The 21,621-nt window shown below is 40.1% G+C and overlaps 1 protein-coding gene across 2 annotated transcripts in view; it reads right to left on the minus strand.

Annotated features, from left to right (window-relative positions):
- Window positions 1–920: 920 nt before the first annotated feature.
- Window positions 921–21,621, minus strand: part of pbx4 (pre-B-cell leukemia transcription factor 4) — a 48,025-nt gene continuing 27,324 nt past the window's right edge. The window contains exons 4-9 of one of the 2 annotated variants that reach the window (XM_063015413.1): window positions 16,856–17,097; window positions 16,300–16,490; window positions 13,274–13,409; window positions 12,966–13,122; window positions 5,155–5,240; window positions 921–4,281 (exon numbers count right to left, since the gene is read on the minus strand). In XM_063015413.1, the coding sequence (XP_062871483.1) occupies window positions 5,197–5,240; window positions 12,966–13,122; window positions 13,274–13,409; window positions 16,300–16,490; window positions 16,856–17,097 (770 nt within the window). In that variant the 3' untranslated portion in view covers window positions 921–4,281; window positions 5,155–5,196. The remainder of the gene's footprint in view (window positions 4,282–5,154; window positions 5,241–12,965; window positions 13,123–13,273; window positions 13,410–16,299; window positions 16,491–16,855; window positions 17,098–21,621) is intronic. The other variant, XM_063015421.1, reaches the window with a different exon arrangement.

Consider the following 21,621-nt stretch of genomic DNA (forward strand, 5'->3'; position numbering starts at 1 on the left):
GCGACAGTGCTACCCACTGAGCCACTGAGCCACTGAGCCACTGTGCCCCCCCCCCCCCCCCCCCCCATGAGTTACCACCTTGCCAAAACATGCCTGTGGGTGGTGAGGCTATAAACCTCTGGGACACGCTGGTTGAGTAGGTGAAGTAATGGAATGTTGTATTCCGGTTAGAGAATACAGACACACAGAGCTCCTATTTAAATGCTCTGTAATAATGCCAGTCACGCACAGCTAATGGCACTTAGTATTGCTACGCTTGGGGAAACTTTAATGCAGATGTTTACATTCTTTATCAGTACAGATGTGCCCGTCTCTAGTCACACTGTAGCAGTCAAGGCTGAGTGACATTTACATGCTGTTGATGGGACTTTCTGCACTTTCATATAAGTGTGTGTGTGTGAGATCTTGAACATGGATGAGTAAAGCTGTAGCAGCTGTAGACTTAAAAGCTGAACGATTGATGGTCATTGCACACTCGTATTGTGCAGCTCACAATACTTATGCAAATCTGCTTTTAGGGATTTTAAAAGAATCTGATTCTTTCCACTAGCGTGTGGTCATTTTTGTTTGATGTCACTGGCGATGTTTAGACAGAACATTAGAATACTGGTAAACACAATTTAATTAGTTTGATAGGCATCATGATGTGTTGAATCACAAGTTGTGGCATTACTGTGAGTGGTTTGATGTGTGTCATCGCTCATCTGAGTTTCAAAGCTGTGTCGTCTAATGCGATATTTTCAATCAGATGTATGAGACATTTCAGAAGATCTATGTGGATGCCTGTCTAAACAGAGCTTTGGTGAGATGTCACGCTAAAGCAAAATGTCTCAAAGTACAGGATTCAAACAAACAATGTAAAAACATTTGTTCTTGCTTAAATAGAAAAAAAAAAATCATATTAATAAACCACACAGCTCAAAAGCACACTAGATTATTTTATTAGTTTTTGTTTTTCTAATAAGGAACACTACAATTCTCTTATTTTTTTTCTCTTACTAGAACAGTTCTAAAGTTGAGGTATAAAAGGAGTTTGTAACAGACTCGAGTCTGAAAATGGCAGGGTTTATATACAAGAGAAATGGAAAGAATAGGAGAGGTAGAGAAAGCAAAGGTGGTGAATACAGAAGTGGACAGACGGGAGAATATACTACGGTTCTAAAACTTATATGAACACAAATCTCAGTTCTCCGTTTGCTTCGGTGCAGTAGAATTAACATTGGCGTGTGATCTTTTTGGCACGAGTGACACGTCAGCCTGGTTTTTAAGTGAACGTGTGAGTAAAGAAGATGAAGACGTGATCAACAGTAAAGCACAACTGTTTCTGACCTAATTTTAGATACTGAAATTAAAAATACACTCCTCACAACAACTTCAAATACTTTCTGTACCACAACACAACCTCCACTGATCAGGTACCTGCTTGACTTGCAACTGTGACCATGCCTTTTTCAGGGGCCCAACTGTGGCAACCTGGCAGTGGTGTGACTTGAACCAGCATTTTTCTGATGACTAGTTCAGTACCTTAACCGCCAAGTTACCATGGCCTATTACACTAAAAACAAAAATGAGCAAATATTTTGTCGAGAGACTGAATCAAACTACCATGAACTAATTACAAGCAATTAAGTTGTACTTGTTTTTTGCCCTGTAACGAATTACTAAGAATGCATCGAAAAAGTATGTCAATATATATCGCAATTCAAGGTTCTCTGGAAAGTGTTCCTGCCCTGATGGTGTAAATCATGTCAGTTCATGCCCCAGCTCTGGTCAAGCCTAAACCAAATCTGCAGCTGCACACCGGACTCAAATAAAGGCTCCAGTTAAACAAGCGAACATGCTCGTAAACCCACTTTTAAAAATCTTACTCATGACTCTAGGTGACTCTAACCTTTTACCTAATTAGTGTGCAGGCAGCAGGCATCTAGAATACAACATCCCTGTCTGCTCTTCATCCTGTATCTGTTCCAATAGAACCCAGCTGGACGTCCACACACATCTAGCCTTGGTCTAATCACTGCATGCTATCAGATCACATTTCAAGGAGAATCTTACTGCACTGTAGACAAACAGCTGACAAAACACAATGGAGAGAAAAAAACAAACAGAAAAACTAAATATTACAAATATTACTCAGTTCATTAAAAAGAGTAAAAGCAAAATGAACAAATGTTTGTTTATAAAAAGAGAAATACACTGAAACATTCCACAGTCTGTACAACGACATCCATCGATGACTAGTACAAAAAGGAAAGGGGGTGAAGTTGTTAAAAATAAATTTGGTGTAGTAATAGCATTAGTTATAAGAGAGCCAGCCTGCTGAAACGAACAAACAGAAATGAATCTATACAGGACGCTGCGATGTGGCTTAAAAGGTCCTTAAGGTGTTATTTGTTGTGTACAGAAAAACAAAAACCCCTCTTGCATTTCAGTTCATCTTTGTAACAATTTCCATTTGTATATCAAAATGCCCTGGTGCTACCATAAAAAAAACAGTGATGCATTCAAAACAATGGCTCTGATGGGCCTCATTGACTGTAGTTCACCAGCTTTACAACCAGGAAACGCTGGATGCCAATTTTTTGGTTCAATGTCAAAGCAGGTAAGCCCTTGTAGCAGGATAATGGATTTAAAAACAGAGTTTTTTGTGTTTGAAAGCATAACGGGGATGGTGTATCATGCCAGCATATCAGAATGGATATTTTCTATCACACATTACAATCAGTTAAAAAGTGGAAGTAACAAACAAGCCCCAGTCTGTATGGACACGTAGCAACACAAGCAAGAGCATAAAAATAATTCCCTACCAATATACCCACTTCCTCCCAAACTGTACCTAGTATATTTTACACATCTAGTATTTAACATTTTTGGTTTGGAAGTCTGATAGCTGCTCTCTAAAGCACTGTGTATCTTCCTCAGTGCTTCTTGAGGGCCAATGGTGGTGTCGGGAAATGGTGCTGTAAAACCTCCCAGTTGTGAATGGAGTGTCCTGGAGGGCTGGTATGCATGTACATGATGCTTGAGTTTCAATCTTTTTGGTCTGTCCTACAGTTAAACCCTTTCCTTGATGCAGTATGTCTAAACAATAAGACGGCAAAATCTAAAACTGACAAGCTACACAAGTGGAACCTCTAAAATGTCTTCAAGAACCAACATGCATGGAAGACAGGCTATCTTCTTACGGTTCAACAAAAAATAATACATTTTTTAAAAGGCAACAGAAAAACTGATCCAAGCCACCACTCTTGTTACCATCTATTATTATTTATAATATTATTATTTTAGTTTGTTTGGAAAAGCAAATTATAATCTCTAGAGAGTGGCTGGTGAAATCTTTCCTTGATATGCCGTACAAAAACTATTTGAAGAGGTTAAAGCAAAAATTAGGACTAAAGAAATCCACTGCTACATCTTAAAAACGTGCAGGAGAGAAACTTGCTCACAGGTGCATGATTAAAAATATCCGTTGCCCTCTTCTCCAGTACAGACCTGCCCTCCAACTTCCCCTCCATTTCTTCAGAAATGAAAACCACTCGTCACCTTTTACAAAAATCACATCACTGATATTTGTGCTTAGCTGATTTAACACAGGAAGACGGCATGTAAATCTAACATTAAAGCAAATGTCCATAATCACTTGGGCAGCTGTGAGGTAAACAGATGCGAACAACAGAAACCGATTGGACACGGGGACTGAGGGGAACCTCTGTGGTATTGACGTGTTTCAGCTGTCCGAGGCCGTTCGTTGAGAAACAGATGAGACTCGACAGCGCTTTGGTTCAAGCCGGCAGAAACGATTTCTGTGTGGTCTCCACTCGGGTTAAAAACGGCTCTGTGAACGATGCCGTGTGTGTGGTTTGGGTTCATCAGGCCAGGGTGCAGCAAAGTTGAGCAAAGTTTCAGCACATTAGACTGCATTCAGCTCTGATGTGCTAATGTGTGACCTTTCTTTTTCCTTTTCCTGCGCTGGAGCCTCAGGAAGGGCAGGGTAAAGGCTTCTGGACTAGCTTCCAATAAAGTCCAGACTTGCGTCCAAATGCGGATGAGGGAGAACGTGTACGTGTGTGGCTCAGTACTGATGCTGGAGACTTTATCAGCTGATAGTTTGTAAAACAAAAGCAGAGTCCAAGGAGGAAGCAGGGTTGTACTGATGGAAGCTCTGAGGTCCTGTGTGTGTGTGTGTGTGTGTGGTGTGTGTTAGCTCTAGGTGTCTGATTGCACGCTGCTGGGATGTCCGGGTAGAGGAGTGATGATGCTTTCCTGCCAGCTTCTGTTGACCTATACACGCAGAAAAGAAACACAGAGATGTACAATTACCACATGGTGCCTTTAAAGCTGCCTACAATAATGCATGCAAGCAATATTATTTTAGGATTAATAATTCATAACATTAAAAGAACTTTTTTATATACAAAATAAAGTGTTTATTTATGACACTCAGTGACACTGTACAAAATAAAAATCAGGTGTTGCCCTTAAATTTTTGGCGCTCAGGTGGGGTGGCGGTTTATCACGCTAGCCCACCCCTGCTGAGATTAGGGCTTGAATCTACAGTCTACACAGATTTGATTAGCTATGTTTGGGCACAAGGCAGGAATACCCTGGACAGTGCGCCAATCTATTGTATGGCCTCCGCCATTCTTTCCTCTGTGTTTGCCAGTGGAACCAGACCAAGATAAAGCGGTTGATAAAACTGAAATGAAATAGGAAAGAGAGGACTGAAAAGATTAAGAAAAAAATTGCTTCAGATAGGGAAGCACAGTGTCGAGATCGTTATCAAGTTCCAAAAGTTCCAAAAAGCAGCCACACCAGTTTATGCATTTGTACACAAGAAAACCACTTATTTTTTAACAAGTGGGAAAAAGTCATAATAAAAGTTGGATACATTTATATAAAAAAAAAAAAAAAAAAAAAAAAAAAAAAAAAAAAAAAAAAAAAAAAATGCTTTAGCATACCAAAACATTTTGAACAATTGTATGCTTCAATTGTATGTAGGTGTCACAGTACTTAGTAGTTTATATAGTGTGTGTATCTTTACTGAAAGTAAAAGCATTAAAGCAGTATAAAACAATATTTCAGAACAAGCTTTGAGGTACAGATTAATACAATCCACACACACAACAACAGAAAGTTACGTTTATTATTACTCACGTCTAGGCAGTGTGGGGTGTAAAGGGCACTTCCTGACTACTTTCATAGCCGCCCATCAGGTGTGTAGCACGGTGCGGGATATCCACCTGTTTCACACAAAGGAAATAGAGTTTTCATCATAAAACACACCCAGACACTTCACCTCAGGGCTAACACACAGAATGACACTTTGTCCTGTTTATAATTACAGTTGGACTGGTAAATGAATACGGTACTAGGCTTCAAAAGCCTAAAATTAGAGAATGCTTTGTGTGCACCTTCTACACAATTGTAAAAAGGAAACGACATGTCTTCACAGGAGGGGTAAAGCTTTGTTTATACCAAATTCCAAGAAAACGGGTGACATTAAAAATTTTAAAGGCACAGTGCTCGAGAATTTAAAAAACTGCATGTATGACAATGAACACACGTCACCTACAATCTCTTAGATGCTTTTGCTTTATCGCACATTCCATACTACAGTGTGTAAAATTTACACCACTAATTTTGTTGGTTCTTTTCTACTATAATACTTATTTAATTGTTATAGAGATGAAGTCTGGGTTGCAGCACGGCTCTAATACTAGAAACTATTGTTCTAAATTGCCCTTGTAAATAGATTTGTTTGTTTGTGTATTAGGATTTTAGTGTCATGTTTTACACACTTTGGTTACATTCATGACAGGAAACGGTAGTTTATCTTCACACAAGATTCATCAGTTCACAAGGTTATATCAAACACAGTCTTGGACAATTTAGTTTCTCCAATTCACCTCACTTGCATATCTTTGGACTGTCGGAGGAAACCCACACGGACACGGGGAGAACATGCAAACTCCACACAGAAAGGACCCAGACCGGCCCCCACCTGGGGATCGAACCCAGGACCTTCATGCTGTGAGGCAACAGTGCTACCCATTTAGCCACCGTGCCAGCCCCTTGTAAACAGATAAAATACAACCCTTTATTGAACATTCAGCTCGTCATGTCGAGAGAAAAGAGGAAGTTTGTGTTATGTAAAGAGCCATGCTGTCCGAGTTTCCGAGGTTTGAATCCCGAGCTGGGCTCACAAATACTGACGAGGCATGGTCCTAGCCATGAACCTAGCCATTGGGGTAATACATATCAGTGTAACCCGAGTGCTGGTCTCAAGCCCAGATAAACAGAAAGGTTGCATCATTCAGAGTAAAAACTGTGCCAAATAAAATATGTGGACGAATGATCTGCAGTGTGGACGCCTAACGGAAGCAACCGAAAGGAATCATCCATGCTGGTAGAAAGAATGTTGTCTATATAAGTCAAAGAACATAATACACGCAGTAAAATACATTGGTGGAAGTGTTGTGATCTGTGTGTGTCTGTCCACAAATGGTACAGGAGCATTATATATTTTTAGGGACCCATAAAGGAAGCAATATAGCACGACAGAAGAATTAATCGAAAAACTAAATCAGGACATTTAACAAGACAACAACCACAAACACAATTTAGCATGAGCATCATTCATTCTTACCATAAAACCAAGGTTGTTATAGTAACAACCAACAGCTTTCCAACTTAGTAGGAAGTATTTAGAGACCACAAATGAATAACATTTAGAACTATCTTTGTGAATGCTTTTACATACAACCACAAACCAGAAAAGGCTGGGACAGTATGAACATTGAAAATTAAAATATGCAGTGTTTCTTACATTTACTTTGACTTTCATTTCATTGCAGAAAGTATAAACCCAAAGTATTTCATGTTTTGCCTGGACTACTTCCTTTCATTTGTTAATAAACATTTATTCCAACATTTCAGGCCTGCAACACGTTCCTAAATTTGGGAATGGGGCAATTTAGGTCTAATAATAAAAAATATGTAATATTTAAGATGTCAACGGGTGATTGCAATCACGAGTTGGTACAAAAGCAGGATCAATGAAAGGCCAGGTCTTTGAGAAGCAAAGATCGGCAGATGATCTCCAGTTTGTCAAATGCATGAGAATACATGCATGTTCCTCAAAAAAAGAAAGACTGGAAGGGAAATGCATCTCTCTCTCTCTCTACAGTACATAATATCATTAAATGATTCAAGAAATCTGGAGGAGGTTCACTGTGTATAGGGCAAGGATGCAAGCCTAAGCTGAACACCTGTAAGAAGTGACTTACAGTACTGTGACAGTATACAGTCTAAGCAATTGATGGTTAAGAGCCTTGTTCAAGAACCCCACAGTGGCAGCCTGGCAGTGACCGGGCTTAAACCACCAACCTTTTGATTACTAGTCCAGTATCATAACCACTAGGCTACAACTACCCATATGCATTTTCCAGACTGTCCCAACTTTTACTGATTTGGGGTTGAACAATGATATTTAAAAAGAAAACATTTAAAAACCTATAAGAAAAACAACAGAGGTGCTTGATTTCCTTACTGCATGTTCTGACTGGTTAGCCTAAAGTCCAGTTTCAAAGTTTAGCATTTCATATTATTAATACACAGGTTGACGGTGCATTTTGTTTGTGGCCTTTTTATCCCATGTCAAATATCATTTAAAAAAAAAAGACAGTGTTCATTTATTTTCAGCTTCAACAGATTTTTGACAGTTTGAGCTATATTAAGAATTAGGTGACCCACGTCCACCTGAAGAGTAATTTGCCTATTTTGCGTTAACGTAAACAGCCAAATTTATTCTGACAGCACTAGTTCCGACCATTTTCCTGTGCTCCACATGTCAGACTGACACCGCAGCAAAATTCTCCAAAGTCTTGTCAGTTGGGTTTGATTTATAGACACAGCTGCCAGGCAGTAGCATGCTGATTTGTCTCTATACTCGGCTCCAGCTGTTCATATTCCCAGAGTCACAGAGCAGAAAAGTGAATCACGGTTCTGATGGAAGAACCCAGTGGATCATAAGGCAAGTGGGATAGGGCTGTGTATCTCTTCTTCTGAGAAGCTATGATGTGCATCTTGATACAAGTTCAACTAGCTGATGTATGACAGATACATTTAGGTGGAGAGTGTAAAAAGACTTTCTGGGCAACTGGAGCACGCAGTAAGCAGGGTGTTCAGAAGAAGAAGGGTGCTACAGAGCCTGTACATCTTGAGCAAACTCTGGCCGTAAAAGGCGTATTTTACAAAAGACGGGCCATATAAGCCTGGCGAGCCTGCAGGGATCTTATATAGTATTGTCAGGGCCATTTTAGGAAAAGGGCTGAAGGGCAAAAGTGCACCGAAATACTATCCGCTCTGAGCTAAGAGCGTGAAAATCAGGACAAGTTGCATTCCACAGCCTCTAACACAGCCTGTATAAGCTTTCCATGAGAAGCAGCAATGGATAAAATGCTGCTGCCGCTGGAAAAATAGATCTGCTTTGAAGGCATAAAGCACAAACCATCAGCAGAGATACCCATGCAGAAGACAGTCACGTTGGGCAAGTCAAACACCGCCTTAACGGTTCTTGCCTTGACTTGTCGCTTCAATTCAAATGGAATTTTAAAGAATGCTGATCAACATCAAAAGTGGGCAAGTCCTAACCAAGCAGGGTAAAAACAATTGCTTAGAGCTATCTATTAGCAAATAATAGATGTCTCCCTTCACATTTTCTTGTTGCATTTTATATCTGCCTCTAATATATGGACACATGCATCTAAGACTGTGGTGTATAAATTGTGCTGGGTCCCCCTAGAAGGTGAACCACCGGGACCCATAGATGTTTTGGTGACCCTTCCAACATATGAAATTAATTACTGACTCTAGTGTCATCTGGAAAGTTTAACTCGTGTTAACCTCGTGTGATTCGTGTTAAAGGTAAGCAGTATTCTGTTGTTTGTTAAAAGCTGTGAGTTTTAAAAAAATCCAGCTCTTTACATGCAAGCTGTGTTTGTGATGCCAGTACAATCTCTATGCAAAAGCCTTAAACCTACGACAACAAAAGTCACTCAGGCACTAAAAACCTTTAGTTGTTTTATAGCCAAATTGTTTAATGCACGCCATGTCCTTCCATGGTAACAAACACTGTAGGTCTACTTATTTTGCTTTTATGCAGGTTATAACCCCCAATTGCCCCCTAGTGGCAAGAGTAACTTGTAACTCCAATACGAACCGAATGCACAGACGGAATCATTACAGGCCATTTCAAAATACTTTAAATTAGTTAAAAGAAGTATTTCCAATTTTAAGCCGTTTAAACACTTTAGCCAACATTTGCCACTTTACAGATTCTAGGACCACACAACTCCAGTTGTGCAAGTCAAGGGCAACAATGGCAATGATTTACATTAACATTTACTGCATTAAGCAGACACTTTTATCCAAAGTGACTTATGACAGTGTCCAAATACAATGCAAGCAGTTGAGGGTCTTGCTAAGGGGCCCAACAATAGCAGTCTTCAGGTCAACAGTTCAATACTTTTAACCACTGAGTGATTTACATAACTGTAAAGCATCTGAATAAATGTACAACTCCAGCACTCACAGTGAGAGCCATTATCCACGAATTGAGGAGGAAAAAAAAACATTTAGATGACCCACAAATCTTTTTGGATCATATTCAGTGGACTGTTGATTTAAAGCTGGAACTTTTTGAAAGATGTGGAAGATACTAGAGATGGACCGATCGGGGTTTTTGGCACCGATTCCGATCTCCGATCTCCTTTCAGGGACATCGGCCGATAGCCGATTCCGATCGGGGGGGGATTAGCAGTAAATAAACTTAAAAATTTTACGCCTTTAGAAGAGACGCAGTTACAGAGTTACAGAGACGCTTTGTTCACAGTATCGCTATAAGTGATTCATTGATTCATGAGTTGATTCGTTTTTATGTGAAGCGTAAGTTTCTCTTCTCAGTTATCTCTCCGTGTTTACTGTTATTAATTAATGTCGTGGTTTAAAATAAACACCAACTACTACAGAACATTTTGTGTGACTCTCTTACATTAAAAAGCTTCATTAAAAAGCTTAATTAAACTGCTATTACCACAGATCTGTAACCGAGTCAGACTCGTTCCGTCTAAGGAGCTAAAAGTTTTCTAAAAGTTCAGCAGATGATCCTGAACTAACGAATTTGGTAATGAATAAACTTTTGCCTCTGATTGGCTCTGTAACGTCTTCTGTTCTCATCTACATCACAAGTAAGAACCGCTTACGATTTACCAAAGTGAACCAGGAGTTTATATAACGTGCTGATAGAATCGACTCAGATGTGACCGGGTTGAATTATCTTTTTAAAGTAAATATTACAATCAGCAAAATTACATCGTAAGAGCTTTCACGATGGTTTCTGTACGATGGTTGATGAATGGTGATGTGATGGTTGGTGCTTCGTAGCTCAAAGTCTGGATCAATCCACTGAGCTGTTAACGTGATCTTTATATATCACACGATCGGATCGGCCGATACCGATTCGTGGCCGATACCGATTCGTAGCCAATCGATCGTCCCATCTCTAGAAGATACTGTTACATCTGGCATAACACTAACATCGCATTCCACCATAAAAACATCATACCAACAGTCAAACGTAGTGATGGTAGTGAGATGGTCTGAGGCTGCTTTGTTTCCACAGGAACTGGATGACTTGTCATGTAACCATTAAAGACACAAAAACAAAATAAAGGTTGTGGAGTGACCAAGTCAGAGTTCTGACGTAAATCCAAATAAGATGCTGTGGCACCTTAAATAAGCAAAAAAAAAACTCCAATTCTGCAAAGAAGAGTAGGCCAAAACTCCTCAAGAGCAATATTAAAGACATCACAGGATATGGCAAACATTTGATTGTAGTTGTTACTGTCAGAGGTGGCACAAGCAGTTATTCAGTTTGGGAGCAATTACTTGTTCACATTGGAGGTATGGGTTTTGAATACATGTTTATCTTTAATAAATGGAATGATCATTTAAAAGCTGCATTTTGTCTTTACTCATGTTGTCTTGATCTTACATTAAAATCATTTGGAAGATCTGAAACATTTAAAATGTGACAAATGAGCAAAAAAAGAAGAAATCGATGGATGGTCAAATCATTTTTAACAGCACTGAAATATCCTCTAAGTGCTTTTGACACTGATGATTGCCATATTTAGTGTTTTTAAGGGTCATGTCACTTCCTGTCTTGACTGAAAGCCCATTAGAAAAAAAAAAAATAAAAAAAAATAAAAGGCAGCTGTGTGATCCCACACTGATTAAATCTTATCACACAATAATAGAACTACTCCCCAAGGCAGAAAATGTCTTATATAGTGCATTTTCATTGCTGCAGATGGGATAACACCAGACTGACAAAAATGACTACATCTTAAAAAGCTAGCATGAATGTAACCATTACAGCATACAGTATAATCATAAAATTCAGATTATAAAACGGATAGTTCCGGTCCTAAAATCTGATTGGCTGAGCCGCGTTCGAAGCCGTTGTAAAATCCCCGATAAACGCACACCTAGGACCACCTCACATCATTCCATATTAATACGCCACTGAATAGAAAAAATTTATGTTATTTTCGCCCTCATGTTGCCTAGCAACACTGTTAATCGAACTATTTTGCGTCGCGGAAGAATGCTTTATTGTAAGTTTATACACGATAAATACATTTATGAATTAAACATTGTTGTATTTATTGTATTTTATGTTGACCGCCGTTTTATAAAAGCAATAAGCCACTCGAGACCGTGCGTTACTGCTATGATTTTAGCACGGGGAAAGAAGTTTTAGGCACTCCACTTCGCGTCGTGCCAAAAACGTCATCCCCGTGCTAAAATCACAGTAATGCACGGTCTCGAGTGGCTTATTGCTTTATTATATACTATAGTACAGAAAAGTGCAGTGTTGGCCATGAAGTAAAAGCAAAACAGGAAGGGTAAAAGGACAAGCAGAGACACAAGAAACCATAAAAGGATAGTCAGTTGTGATAGTGGTGTGTGTGTGTGTGTGTGTGTGTGTGTGTGTGTGTGTGTGTGTGTGTGTGTGTGTGTGTGCGTGCGTGTCATTCGTGTCTTGGTCTTGTGTTTCTCTATGAAAAAGATAAGATGCCAGATAGCTTCAATGCCAGTAAATACCTGCCAATAAAGGTTAAAAAATGTGTTTTAAATGTAGTCAATGTTGAAGTGATAAGGTAATTTTACTCTAAAACTATTTTGAACTATTTCTTAAAACAAACCATTTTAAAACAACTACATTAGTTTTGTCACATTTTCATCTTTTACCACACCTTTATCTGTGTCAGGGTCATTGTGGGTCCAGTGTCCTGGAATCACTGGGTGCAATGTGGTATCACGCCCAGACAGAAAAGGTGTGGATTTGTTTGTTCTGGAAGTGCTTGGGTGACTCAGTGGGTCTACCATGCTGGTGCTATCGGCCGGCTGGGCGTCTACACAGGTATGACTGGACTGGTGCCCTGACCTAGGTATTCTTGCCTAGTAACCAGTGTTTCCCGGGGCCCACTGCGACCCTGACCAGGCTAAAGCCGTTAATGAAAAGGACAAACCTCAATGTTGTTCTACAATATTTTAAATCCTTACTTCAACAAGAATTTACACTAGAATTTTTAGGAACAAATATAGAAGAAACCAATAATAACAATTGGTGATGAATGTCATTTTAACAGTTTAGTTAATGTGAATGTTGCTGAAATAACTGGCAGTTTCTCAGCTTATATAAACAGCTGAAATTCGGTTTGAAAATATCAACCCAATAAGTAAACATACATGAATTCCAAAGGTCACATAGCTGCTGACCCGTCACGTCATTGTGCTAATAGATCGTCGGAGTTTTACAGCTCCTATAAGGAACAACCGGTATATTACTGAGGCTTACGTGTGTGGATAGTAAAATATAAGAGGCAGGAAGTGCAGACCTGAGTTGGGTGTAGCTGGAGAGTTGGCCTGGCTGGCCTGCGCAGACACGTTGGCGGCATCCACTGCTGTTTTCACTGCGTACAGATTTGCTTCCTCCTGAAACTTGCCGATGTTTTTTTTGTACCGAATTCTTTTGTTGCCAAACCAATTAGAGACCTAAAAGAACACCCAGAAACCTGTTATTTACCAAACATAAGTAATCTAAATGACATGAAAGTAAATATGAATACTACATGCACTGGTCATTGTTTGCCACAAGACACTTTATGTATTAATCATGAAGAACCTTTTATAATCGAACTCTTACCTGAGACACGGTGATGGCGCACTTTTTGGCCAGCTCCTCCTTGGCTTCTTCACTGGGATACGGGTTGGAAAGGTGAGAGTAAAAATACTCATTCAGCACCTCCGTCGCTTGTTTGTTAAAGTTGCGTCTCTTGCGCCTGCAGTCAGGAGAAAAGCATTTGAAACATGCGACTACCAACAAATCTGTTAAGCTTTGTTTGTCCAGTGTGGAATGTAACTTTGATTTAGCACATTGAACCAGCTGTAAATAAACAGGCAGTTCTTTGTTCATCTAAAGAAAATTCTTAAAACATTAGCATTAATGTTTGTTACCATGTGAAGCATTACATACAGTGCCTTGCAAAAGTATTCAGCCCCCTTGAACTTTTCAACCTTTTGCCACATTTCAGGCTTCAAACATAACGATATGAAATTGTAATTTTTTGTGAAGAATCAACAACAAGCGGGACACAATCGTGAAGTGGAACGAAATTTATTGGATATTTTAAACTTTTTTTAGAAATAAAAAACTGAAAAGTGGGGCGTGCAATATTATTCAGCCCCCTTGCGTTAATACTTTGTAGCGCCACCTTTTGCTGCGATTACAGCTGCAAGTCGCTTGGGGTATGTCTCTATTAGTTTTGCACATCGAGATACTGAAATTTTTGCCCATTCTTCCTTGCAAAACAGCTCGAGCTCAGTGAGGTTGGATGGAGAGCGTTTGTGAACAGCAGTTTTCAGCTCTTTCCACAGATTCTCGATGGGATTCAGGTCTGGACTTTGACTTGGCCATTCTAACACCTGGATACGTTTATTTGTGAACCATTCCATTGTAGATTTTGCTTTATGTTTTGGATCATTGTCTTGTTGGAAGATAAATCTCCGTCCCAGTCTCAGGTCTTTTGCAGACTCCAACAGGTTTTCTTCCAGAATGGTCCTGTATTTGGCTCCATCCATCTTCCCATCAATTTTAACCATCTTCCCTGTCCCTGCTGAAGAAAAGCAGGCCCAAACCATGATGCTGCCACCACCATGTTTGACAGTGGGGATGGTGTGTTCAGGGTGATGAGCTGTGTTGCTTTTACGCCAAACATAACGTTTTGCATTGTGGCCAAAAAGTTCGATTTTGGTTTCATCTGACCAGAGCACCTTCTTCCACATGTTTGGTGTGTCTCCCAGGTGACTTTTTATAGATATCTTTGAGAAATGGCTTTCTTCTTGCCACTCTTCCATAAAGGCCAGATTTGTGCAGTGTACGACTGATTGTTGTCCTATGGACAGATTCTCCCACCTCAGCTGTAGATCTCTGCAGTTCATTCAGAGTGATCATGGGCCTCTTGGCTGCATCTCTGATCAGTCTTCTCCTTGTTTGAGCTGAAAGTTGAGAGGGACGGCCGGGTCTTGGTAGATTTGCAGTGGTCTGATACTCCCTTCATTTCAATATGATCGCTTGCACAGTGCTCCTTGAGATGTTTAAAGCTTGGGAAATCTTTTTGTATCCAAATCCGGCTTTAAACTTCTCCACAACAGTATCTCGGACCTGCCTGGTGTGTTCCTTGGTCTTCATGATGCTCTCTGCGCTTTAAACAGAACTCTGAGACTATCACAGAGCAGGTGCATTTATACGGAGACTTGATTACACACAGGTGGATTCTATTTATCACCATCAGTCATTTAGGTCAACATTGGATCATTCAGAGATCCTCACTGAACTTCTGGAGTGAGTTTGCTGCACTGAAAGTAAAGGGGCTGAATAATATTGCACGCCCCACTTTTTAGTTTTTTATTTCTAAAAAAAGTTTAAAATATCCAATAAATTTCGTTCCACTTCACGATTGTGTCCCACTTGTTGATTCTTCACAAAAAATTACAATTTCATATCGTTATGTTTGAAGCCTGAAATGTGGCAAAAGGTTGAAAAGTTCAAGGGGGCTGAATACTTTTGCAAGGCACTGTAACACCCTTATTATTCTAAACATCTGCTGTTCAAACAAACACTGTTACTTTAAAATATAAAATATTACACCATCTCAGAAAGTTTTCAGTTATTTAACCTTTCAGTGGTTTTCAGGTTTGGCATTTGGGCATGAGAATTATAAACACTGTATCTAGTGAATGAAAGGTTTATCATTTAAGAACCCCTTAGGGTCTGTGGTAAAAAAAGAAAAAGAAAAAAGGTAATTGGGGGGGGGGGGGGGGGGGGGGGGGGGGGGGGATTGATATTGCACAATTTGTTTTGCATTCCCTTGCAAAACAAATTGTGCAATATCATCAATATCACTGCTCTTGACTTTTACCCCAGTCAGAGAGAAATGCACGTACTACACTCTGCTATGTTAAAACAGAACTTAACTGGAACTTTCGATCTTATCTGAAATGAACATGCAGTACACTTGCAGTGTCCTCTTGCTAAACAAGTTAGCCCCACCTGCAGAAAGAAACTCAGCCTAAAGTGTAAAAAAAAATATCTTTCAAGCTCAGCTATGCTAAGAACACAAAGCTCTAACGTAGGCAACGGCCTATGGTCATTTGGCCCCTTTGGTCCTAGTGGTGCAGCAGTCAGTTACGCTAGCCCACCACGGCTGAGATGCGGGCTTGAATCTCAGCAGTGCAATCGGCCAGCCAGACACGACACGGCTGTGTCTGATGGGAGGATGATCAAAGCTCATTAGGTTGGCAACCTGCCCAGGGTATTCTAGCCTTGTGCCCAGGATTTCCCGGTGTAACCGTACCCAGCACAAACCTGACCAGGATAAAGCAGTTGATGAATGTGAAATCTACTGACAACTAGATTTATAATAAAACATATAGAAGTCCTTATTGAAATCCATTTAATAACATTTAAGGTGTTTTCACAGTATTTTTAGCACTTGCATTAAAGAAAAAAAATTGACCAGGAACAAAAGAACCAGGGATTTTAAAGTGCTCATATGGAAACTGAAAACAGTTTATGTATCTCTCCATATTAAAAGGCATAAGGGCATTGTTTTGTCAACTGGATGTTTCATACACATGCAGACAGACAGACAGACAGACAGACAGACAGACCTGGCGTCGAGAAAGCGTGAGCGCAGGATCATGACTGCCTCACAGGTGCTCTGCTTTAGCTGCATCTGAATGGAGCTGAACTTGCGGTGGATGATGGCCACCATGCGCTCGATCTCTTTGGGCGAGATGGGCCGTGTGCGTGACTGCTCTCTCAGCAGGTTCATCACGTGATTGGTGAATTCACTGCAGGCCTGAAACACGACATGCACAAGAACAGAGTAACCACAGAGAACACAGCACAGCTGTATGGTATAAACACACAGCTGCATAACAGCAGTTTAATGATAGTGACAAATACTGAGAGTGCAATAAGAAACACATGTGGAAACACAGCAGTTTATCCTTCTTCTATTACCAGGCAGTGTAGTTTCATTATTCTGAGATCAAAAGTTTGTTTGTGTATTTGCACACAAAGAAATCAGGTGAAACCTAACTTAGACCTGCACTGGCAATGATGGCGACAAATTATATACTGACAAAAACCCACTATTATTAATGTTTTACATCTTGGCTTAATTTTTGCCATGTTTCACCAGCTTGCTGTGTTTATTCCCACCTGTTCATATTTCTCTAGTTCTGAGTGGTAAATCTGACGGATCTGGGCTAGTTTGGCTCTGTAGTCAGAGTGTTCGACGCTGCCATCATTTGGTGACCCTCCAGCTGCAGCTGCTGCCGCCGCTGCTGCAGATCCGCCACCTTTCTCTGGACCGGAAACTCCCTCAGCCAGCAGCATGTTATCCAGGCGCATGATCTGAGGATCTGGGGGGTCCTCCTCTTGCACACCGCGGATGCTCAACACTGCAAAATAAGAATACACAACACTGATCAGAGACCAAAGAGCCTAAAGGTACAATTAGTGTATTTAAGACATGGCAGTTATAGTACTAATGGTTAGTTTCAGGAGTAGTTTGGTATGAAATGTATTTAAGTTTATACAACAAAACTCTAGAAGTGTTGTAACTTAGAGCCGTAAAAAAACAAAAATCTCGCAAAAGAATAAAGTGGCTTCATGAAACTTTGTTGTTTTGTTAATCTAAGGCTGAATTAAATTATGAAGAGCTACAAAGCCAGAAACAAAGCTGTTCCAGGACAAGGAAACTTTAGATCTAAAATGCAAACCTGGTCACCACACAGCTCAGTAGTCACCATGCCATATTCTTCTCACAATAATATTTTAGATTTAGGGTTAAATATAACAGTTCAGTGTTTTGCAAAACCGTGATAATCTGTTTCTCTCCGCTATGTGCTTTGCTTCAGTCTTCATCAAATGAACAGTTTGTCTCATTGGCAGCGCTTTGAAAAAATCAGTGGGTCAAATTGAGCACAGCAACAAGCAGTAAAAACAGAGCGTCAAAGCGGTAAATGTGTGCAGTTAGCAATGTTCAAGGTAGTGCAGCAGCAAGATAAGCAGCATTTCTCTGCATAGTGACATTAAATACTATAAGTTAATAATTAATTGTTCAGTTAATGTGGTTTGTTGAAAATGTCGTAAATTTATTTAACAGCTAATTCTTAATTTGAACTGAGAGCAGATACAGAGAGCTGATCGTTACTCATCCTGACCCACACTCAATGTGCATGCAGAGAAAAAGCACTGCAACTCTAACCAGTAAGAAAAAATATTTTAAACTAAATTCATTTATATAATTTCAATATTAAAATGAGGAACTATTATACACTTAAATGTACACATGGAGGCTGTTTTGTGTCAGTATGTGTGGCTTTGTAGACACTGTGCATGCTTGACTGGCCTGCCTGCAGTCTAGATCTGTCTCCTGTTGAAAATGTGTGGTGCATCATGAAGACACATGGACTGTTTAGAAGCTCAAGTCCCTTATGAAGCAAGGATGGAGAAACATTCCACTTGCAAAACTGTAGCAATTAGTGCCTTCAGTTCCCAAATCATTAAAAAGTCTCATTAACAGGAAAGCTGATGAAACACAGTGCTAAACACGTCAGTGGGTGTTGCAGGCATTAAAATAAAAATGTGTTCATATTTATAGTGAACACATTGAACATTGAACATTTTTATTTGTACTTGACACAGAGTTTTTATTTTTTTAAACATTGAAATATATACACGCACATTTTGTGTGTGTATAGGGCAAGCCATAGCCTAGTGGTTAAAGTACAGGACAAGTAATCAGAAGGTTGCTGGTTTAAGCCCCACCACTACCAGGTTGCTGCTGTTGGGCCCTTGAGCAAGGCCCTTAACCCTCAATTGCTCAGACTGTATACTGTAACTGTAATGTAAGTCGCTTTGGATAAAGGCGTCTGCTAAATGCTAAAAATGTAAATGTATCACACAATTTTGTAAAAAGCAATAATCAGGAATTTGTTCATTTACTTTTGTTAAAACTTTTGTTAAATGATATAAAAACACAAACACACGTATGTATGTGTGCGTGCATGCGTGTGTGTATACATATACACACCACTCACACTTCTCAAATATATATATATATATTTGAGAAGTGTGAGTGGTGTGTGTGTGTATATATATGTATATGTATATGTGTGTATATACTGTATATATATATATATATATATATATATATATATATATACAGTATATGTATTAAGGGCCTTGTCCAGTCCCCCATATTAGCCAGCAGAGGGCAGCGTTGTCCCCCAGACCAGCAGTCCAGCATAAGGCGAGCATAATAAGTCATGGCTGCAGTAATAGGAACGCGTGTGCCATCACTCCCCGTGCCAGCCGCTTTAAGTAGAGTTTTCAGCCGCTGTAGTCCAGCAGTGTATTAACCTGAGACCTCTGTCACATCTCTCACTACTAATACAGCCACTCCCTGTGCACACATGTACATGTCAGGCTGGAAAAGCCACTGGGGGGTTATACAAGAAAACAACTGTGTGTATCACAAGATGGAAACAAAGACCTGCTAAGAGAGGTGAGTAGCTAATGCAACATTCCTGTGCAACAGAAAGGCTGATGAGGCTGCTGGTCCAGACCGGTTTTCAGCAGTCATGGGGACGGAATGACCACAAAAATAAAAAGTTAAATGAGAAAGAATGAGACACCTTGCGTTTGGTGATGCATGCATTAATTAGTTTATTAGCATGCTTGCTTATAAATAGAAAAATCTAAGCTTCTTAACCCTCTTATCTTGAACTTAACTGATACCACATTTTAGCTGCAGTGACTCATTACCCCACCCCCTCTAAATACACACCTACAATTTGTTTCACATTTCTCTCCCAAATAATCACCCTTTTTTTCCTCTTTCCTTTCTTTTTTCCTTCTCTGGTTTCTTTCTTGTTCCCTCTTGCCTCTTCTTGGTGCCTCCGTTCAGGTCTACCCCCTTTTTTCTCTCTCTTCTGCATTCCTTCCCTCTCCATCGCTCCCCCTCTCATGGTTTAGGAATGTGCTGTACCCAGCCGACTGAACTAATGACCCTTATTCGTACATCCCTCTTTTTTTTTTAGCCAATAAAACTTCTCCAAGTCTAATAAAAAGAGAAGTGAAACTTTTTTGCAGGGTGGTACAGTAAATCAAATTAAGTATTTGCTGCATGCTGGTCCAAAATAGCTTCTTCCACTAAGCAAGCGCCATTTATATGCACGAACAGGCAGCATTAAAAATTTACAAAAACAAGTGCTGTAGTACAGAAGTGTTGGGTTGTTAGTCGAACTGTTACTAAACCGCCAAGTATACAGTCTATATCTATACAGCAGATACCTTTTTTTTAATAATAGAACTCTAATCAAGAGTGCAAACCCCCCCCAACCCTGCCTTCCAAACCCTCCCCCCTGTTCAACAACAAGCAAAATACACTCCAGGTGCAGCCTAAAAGCCTGCTTCACACTGTGCTTACCCTACTTAGCTCAATTAAGCTGTTGATTGCTAATCATAGCCCACATACCCTTTTACCATTCATTAGGGTTATGAACCTCTCGATTAACCTGTTCTTCTGTCATTCAAATCCTGTGCACCTTACGGAACCACAAAAAAAAAAGATCCCTGAAACCTGTAATTAGCAACTAATTAAATAGCAAATGGTCAAAGACAAATGGTGGAATATGCATCAATCTCAGCGGGTTTCCCATCTGCACTGATGCGCTGAGGCACAGCCTGCCAGTTCATGCTACGTGAACGTTTGTGTTCTTTAAGAGGATTAATAAAGCCAGCCACTAAATCTTTCAATTAGCGCACCTCGTTAATACACACACACATCCGTGTTAATGAGATAATGCACATTTTAATGTGCTACATCTGTCCAAGTTGCTCTAATATCCCTTTCATTACATTCATGAACATAAAAACAAACAAATGTATAAATCAAATCCTATCACACGCACACCACTCCTTGCGTATTTCCCAACTTGGCAGCACTTTTGAGGGATTTCACAGCTAAATAAAACTAAAGGAATGAGCCGATGCTGCTTGTCGAAGCTAGCGTTAATATTTGAAGCTGCAGCGTGTAACAAATTATATGGGGTGAATTATTAAATCAGTAGAGAAAATTATTCTTCACGTTACGCTGGTGTGCTGCTGCGAGTCACTCTGGAAAGCCTACATTAATATAATTTACTGGATTTAGCACACATTTTAGGATTACTACATCATTACATTAGCATGTATTCAATTGCCAATCGCAATCATTGGATTAATCTGCAGGGCAGATTAACACAATTTAGCTCACAAATTGCTCTGCAGGCTGATTGTAAAAAAAAAACATTTCTACCAGAGATCCCCTAAATTCAGAAGAGTTATGTGCTGCAATTATTAAATCTGGCAAGTCATGGTATGAAATATTCAGAGACAGCAGTTCACTTTGACTGCACACATAATGTGTCTCGTTTTGGCCCTGAGGATGGAGCTGTGCTATTCAGGTACACTACAGGTGATGTGTTAAGAGCAGACGGAGGCATTGTGTTCAATGCTGCTAGCACTATATTAATGGTGCCATTTTCACTGCATTACTGAAGACACAGTCCATCACAACTCGCAGCTCTCGCTCAGCCCTCGGCCGTCTTTTTTCCTCTGTATCGCTTAACGTACGTGCTCTCGCTCTCTCTCCCCTTCGCTCTTGGTGCACCCCCAGCCCCCGGTCTCTCTCTCTCTCTCTCTCTTTCTGTTCTCCATTTCAGTCGAGTTCTCCATGTGAGCTGCAATCCCTCATGCTGTCAGCCCCCCCTCCCTCGCTCTCTCTGTAGACAGACAGGATTAGCATTTTAATTGCATCAGCTCCCTTGGGTATTCGCAGCCTTTCACTGGGAGAGAGCGAGGAAGCTGGGGAGAGGGGGAGCAATGCTAAGAGAAGGTAAGAAGAGAAAAGGAAGAGAAGGAGAGCCAAGGAGAAT

The sequence above is a fragment of the Trichomycterus rosablanca genome, chromosome 2 (assembly GCF_030014385.1).
Source record: "Trichomycterus rosablanca isolate fTriRos1 chromosome 2, fTriRos1.hap1, whole genome shotgun sequence".
In the NCBI taxonomy this organism is placed as follows: domain Eukaryota; kingdom Metazoa; phylum Chordata; class Actinopteri; order Siluriformes; family Trichomycteridae; genus Trichomycterus; species Trichomycterus rosablanca.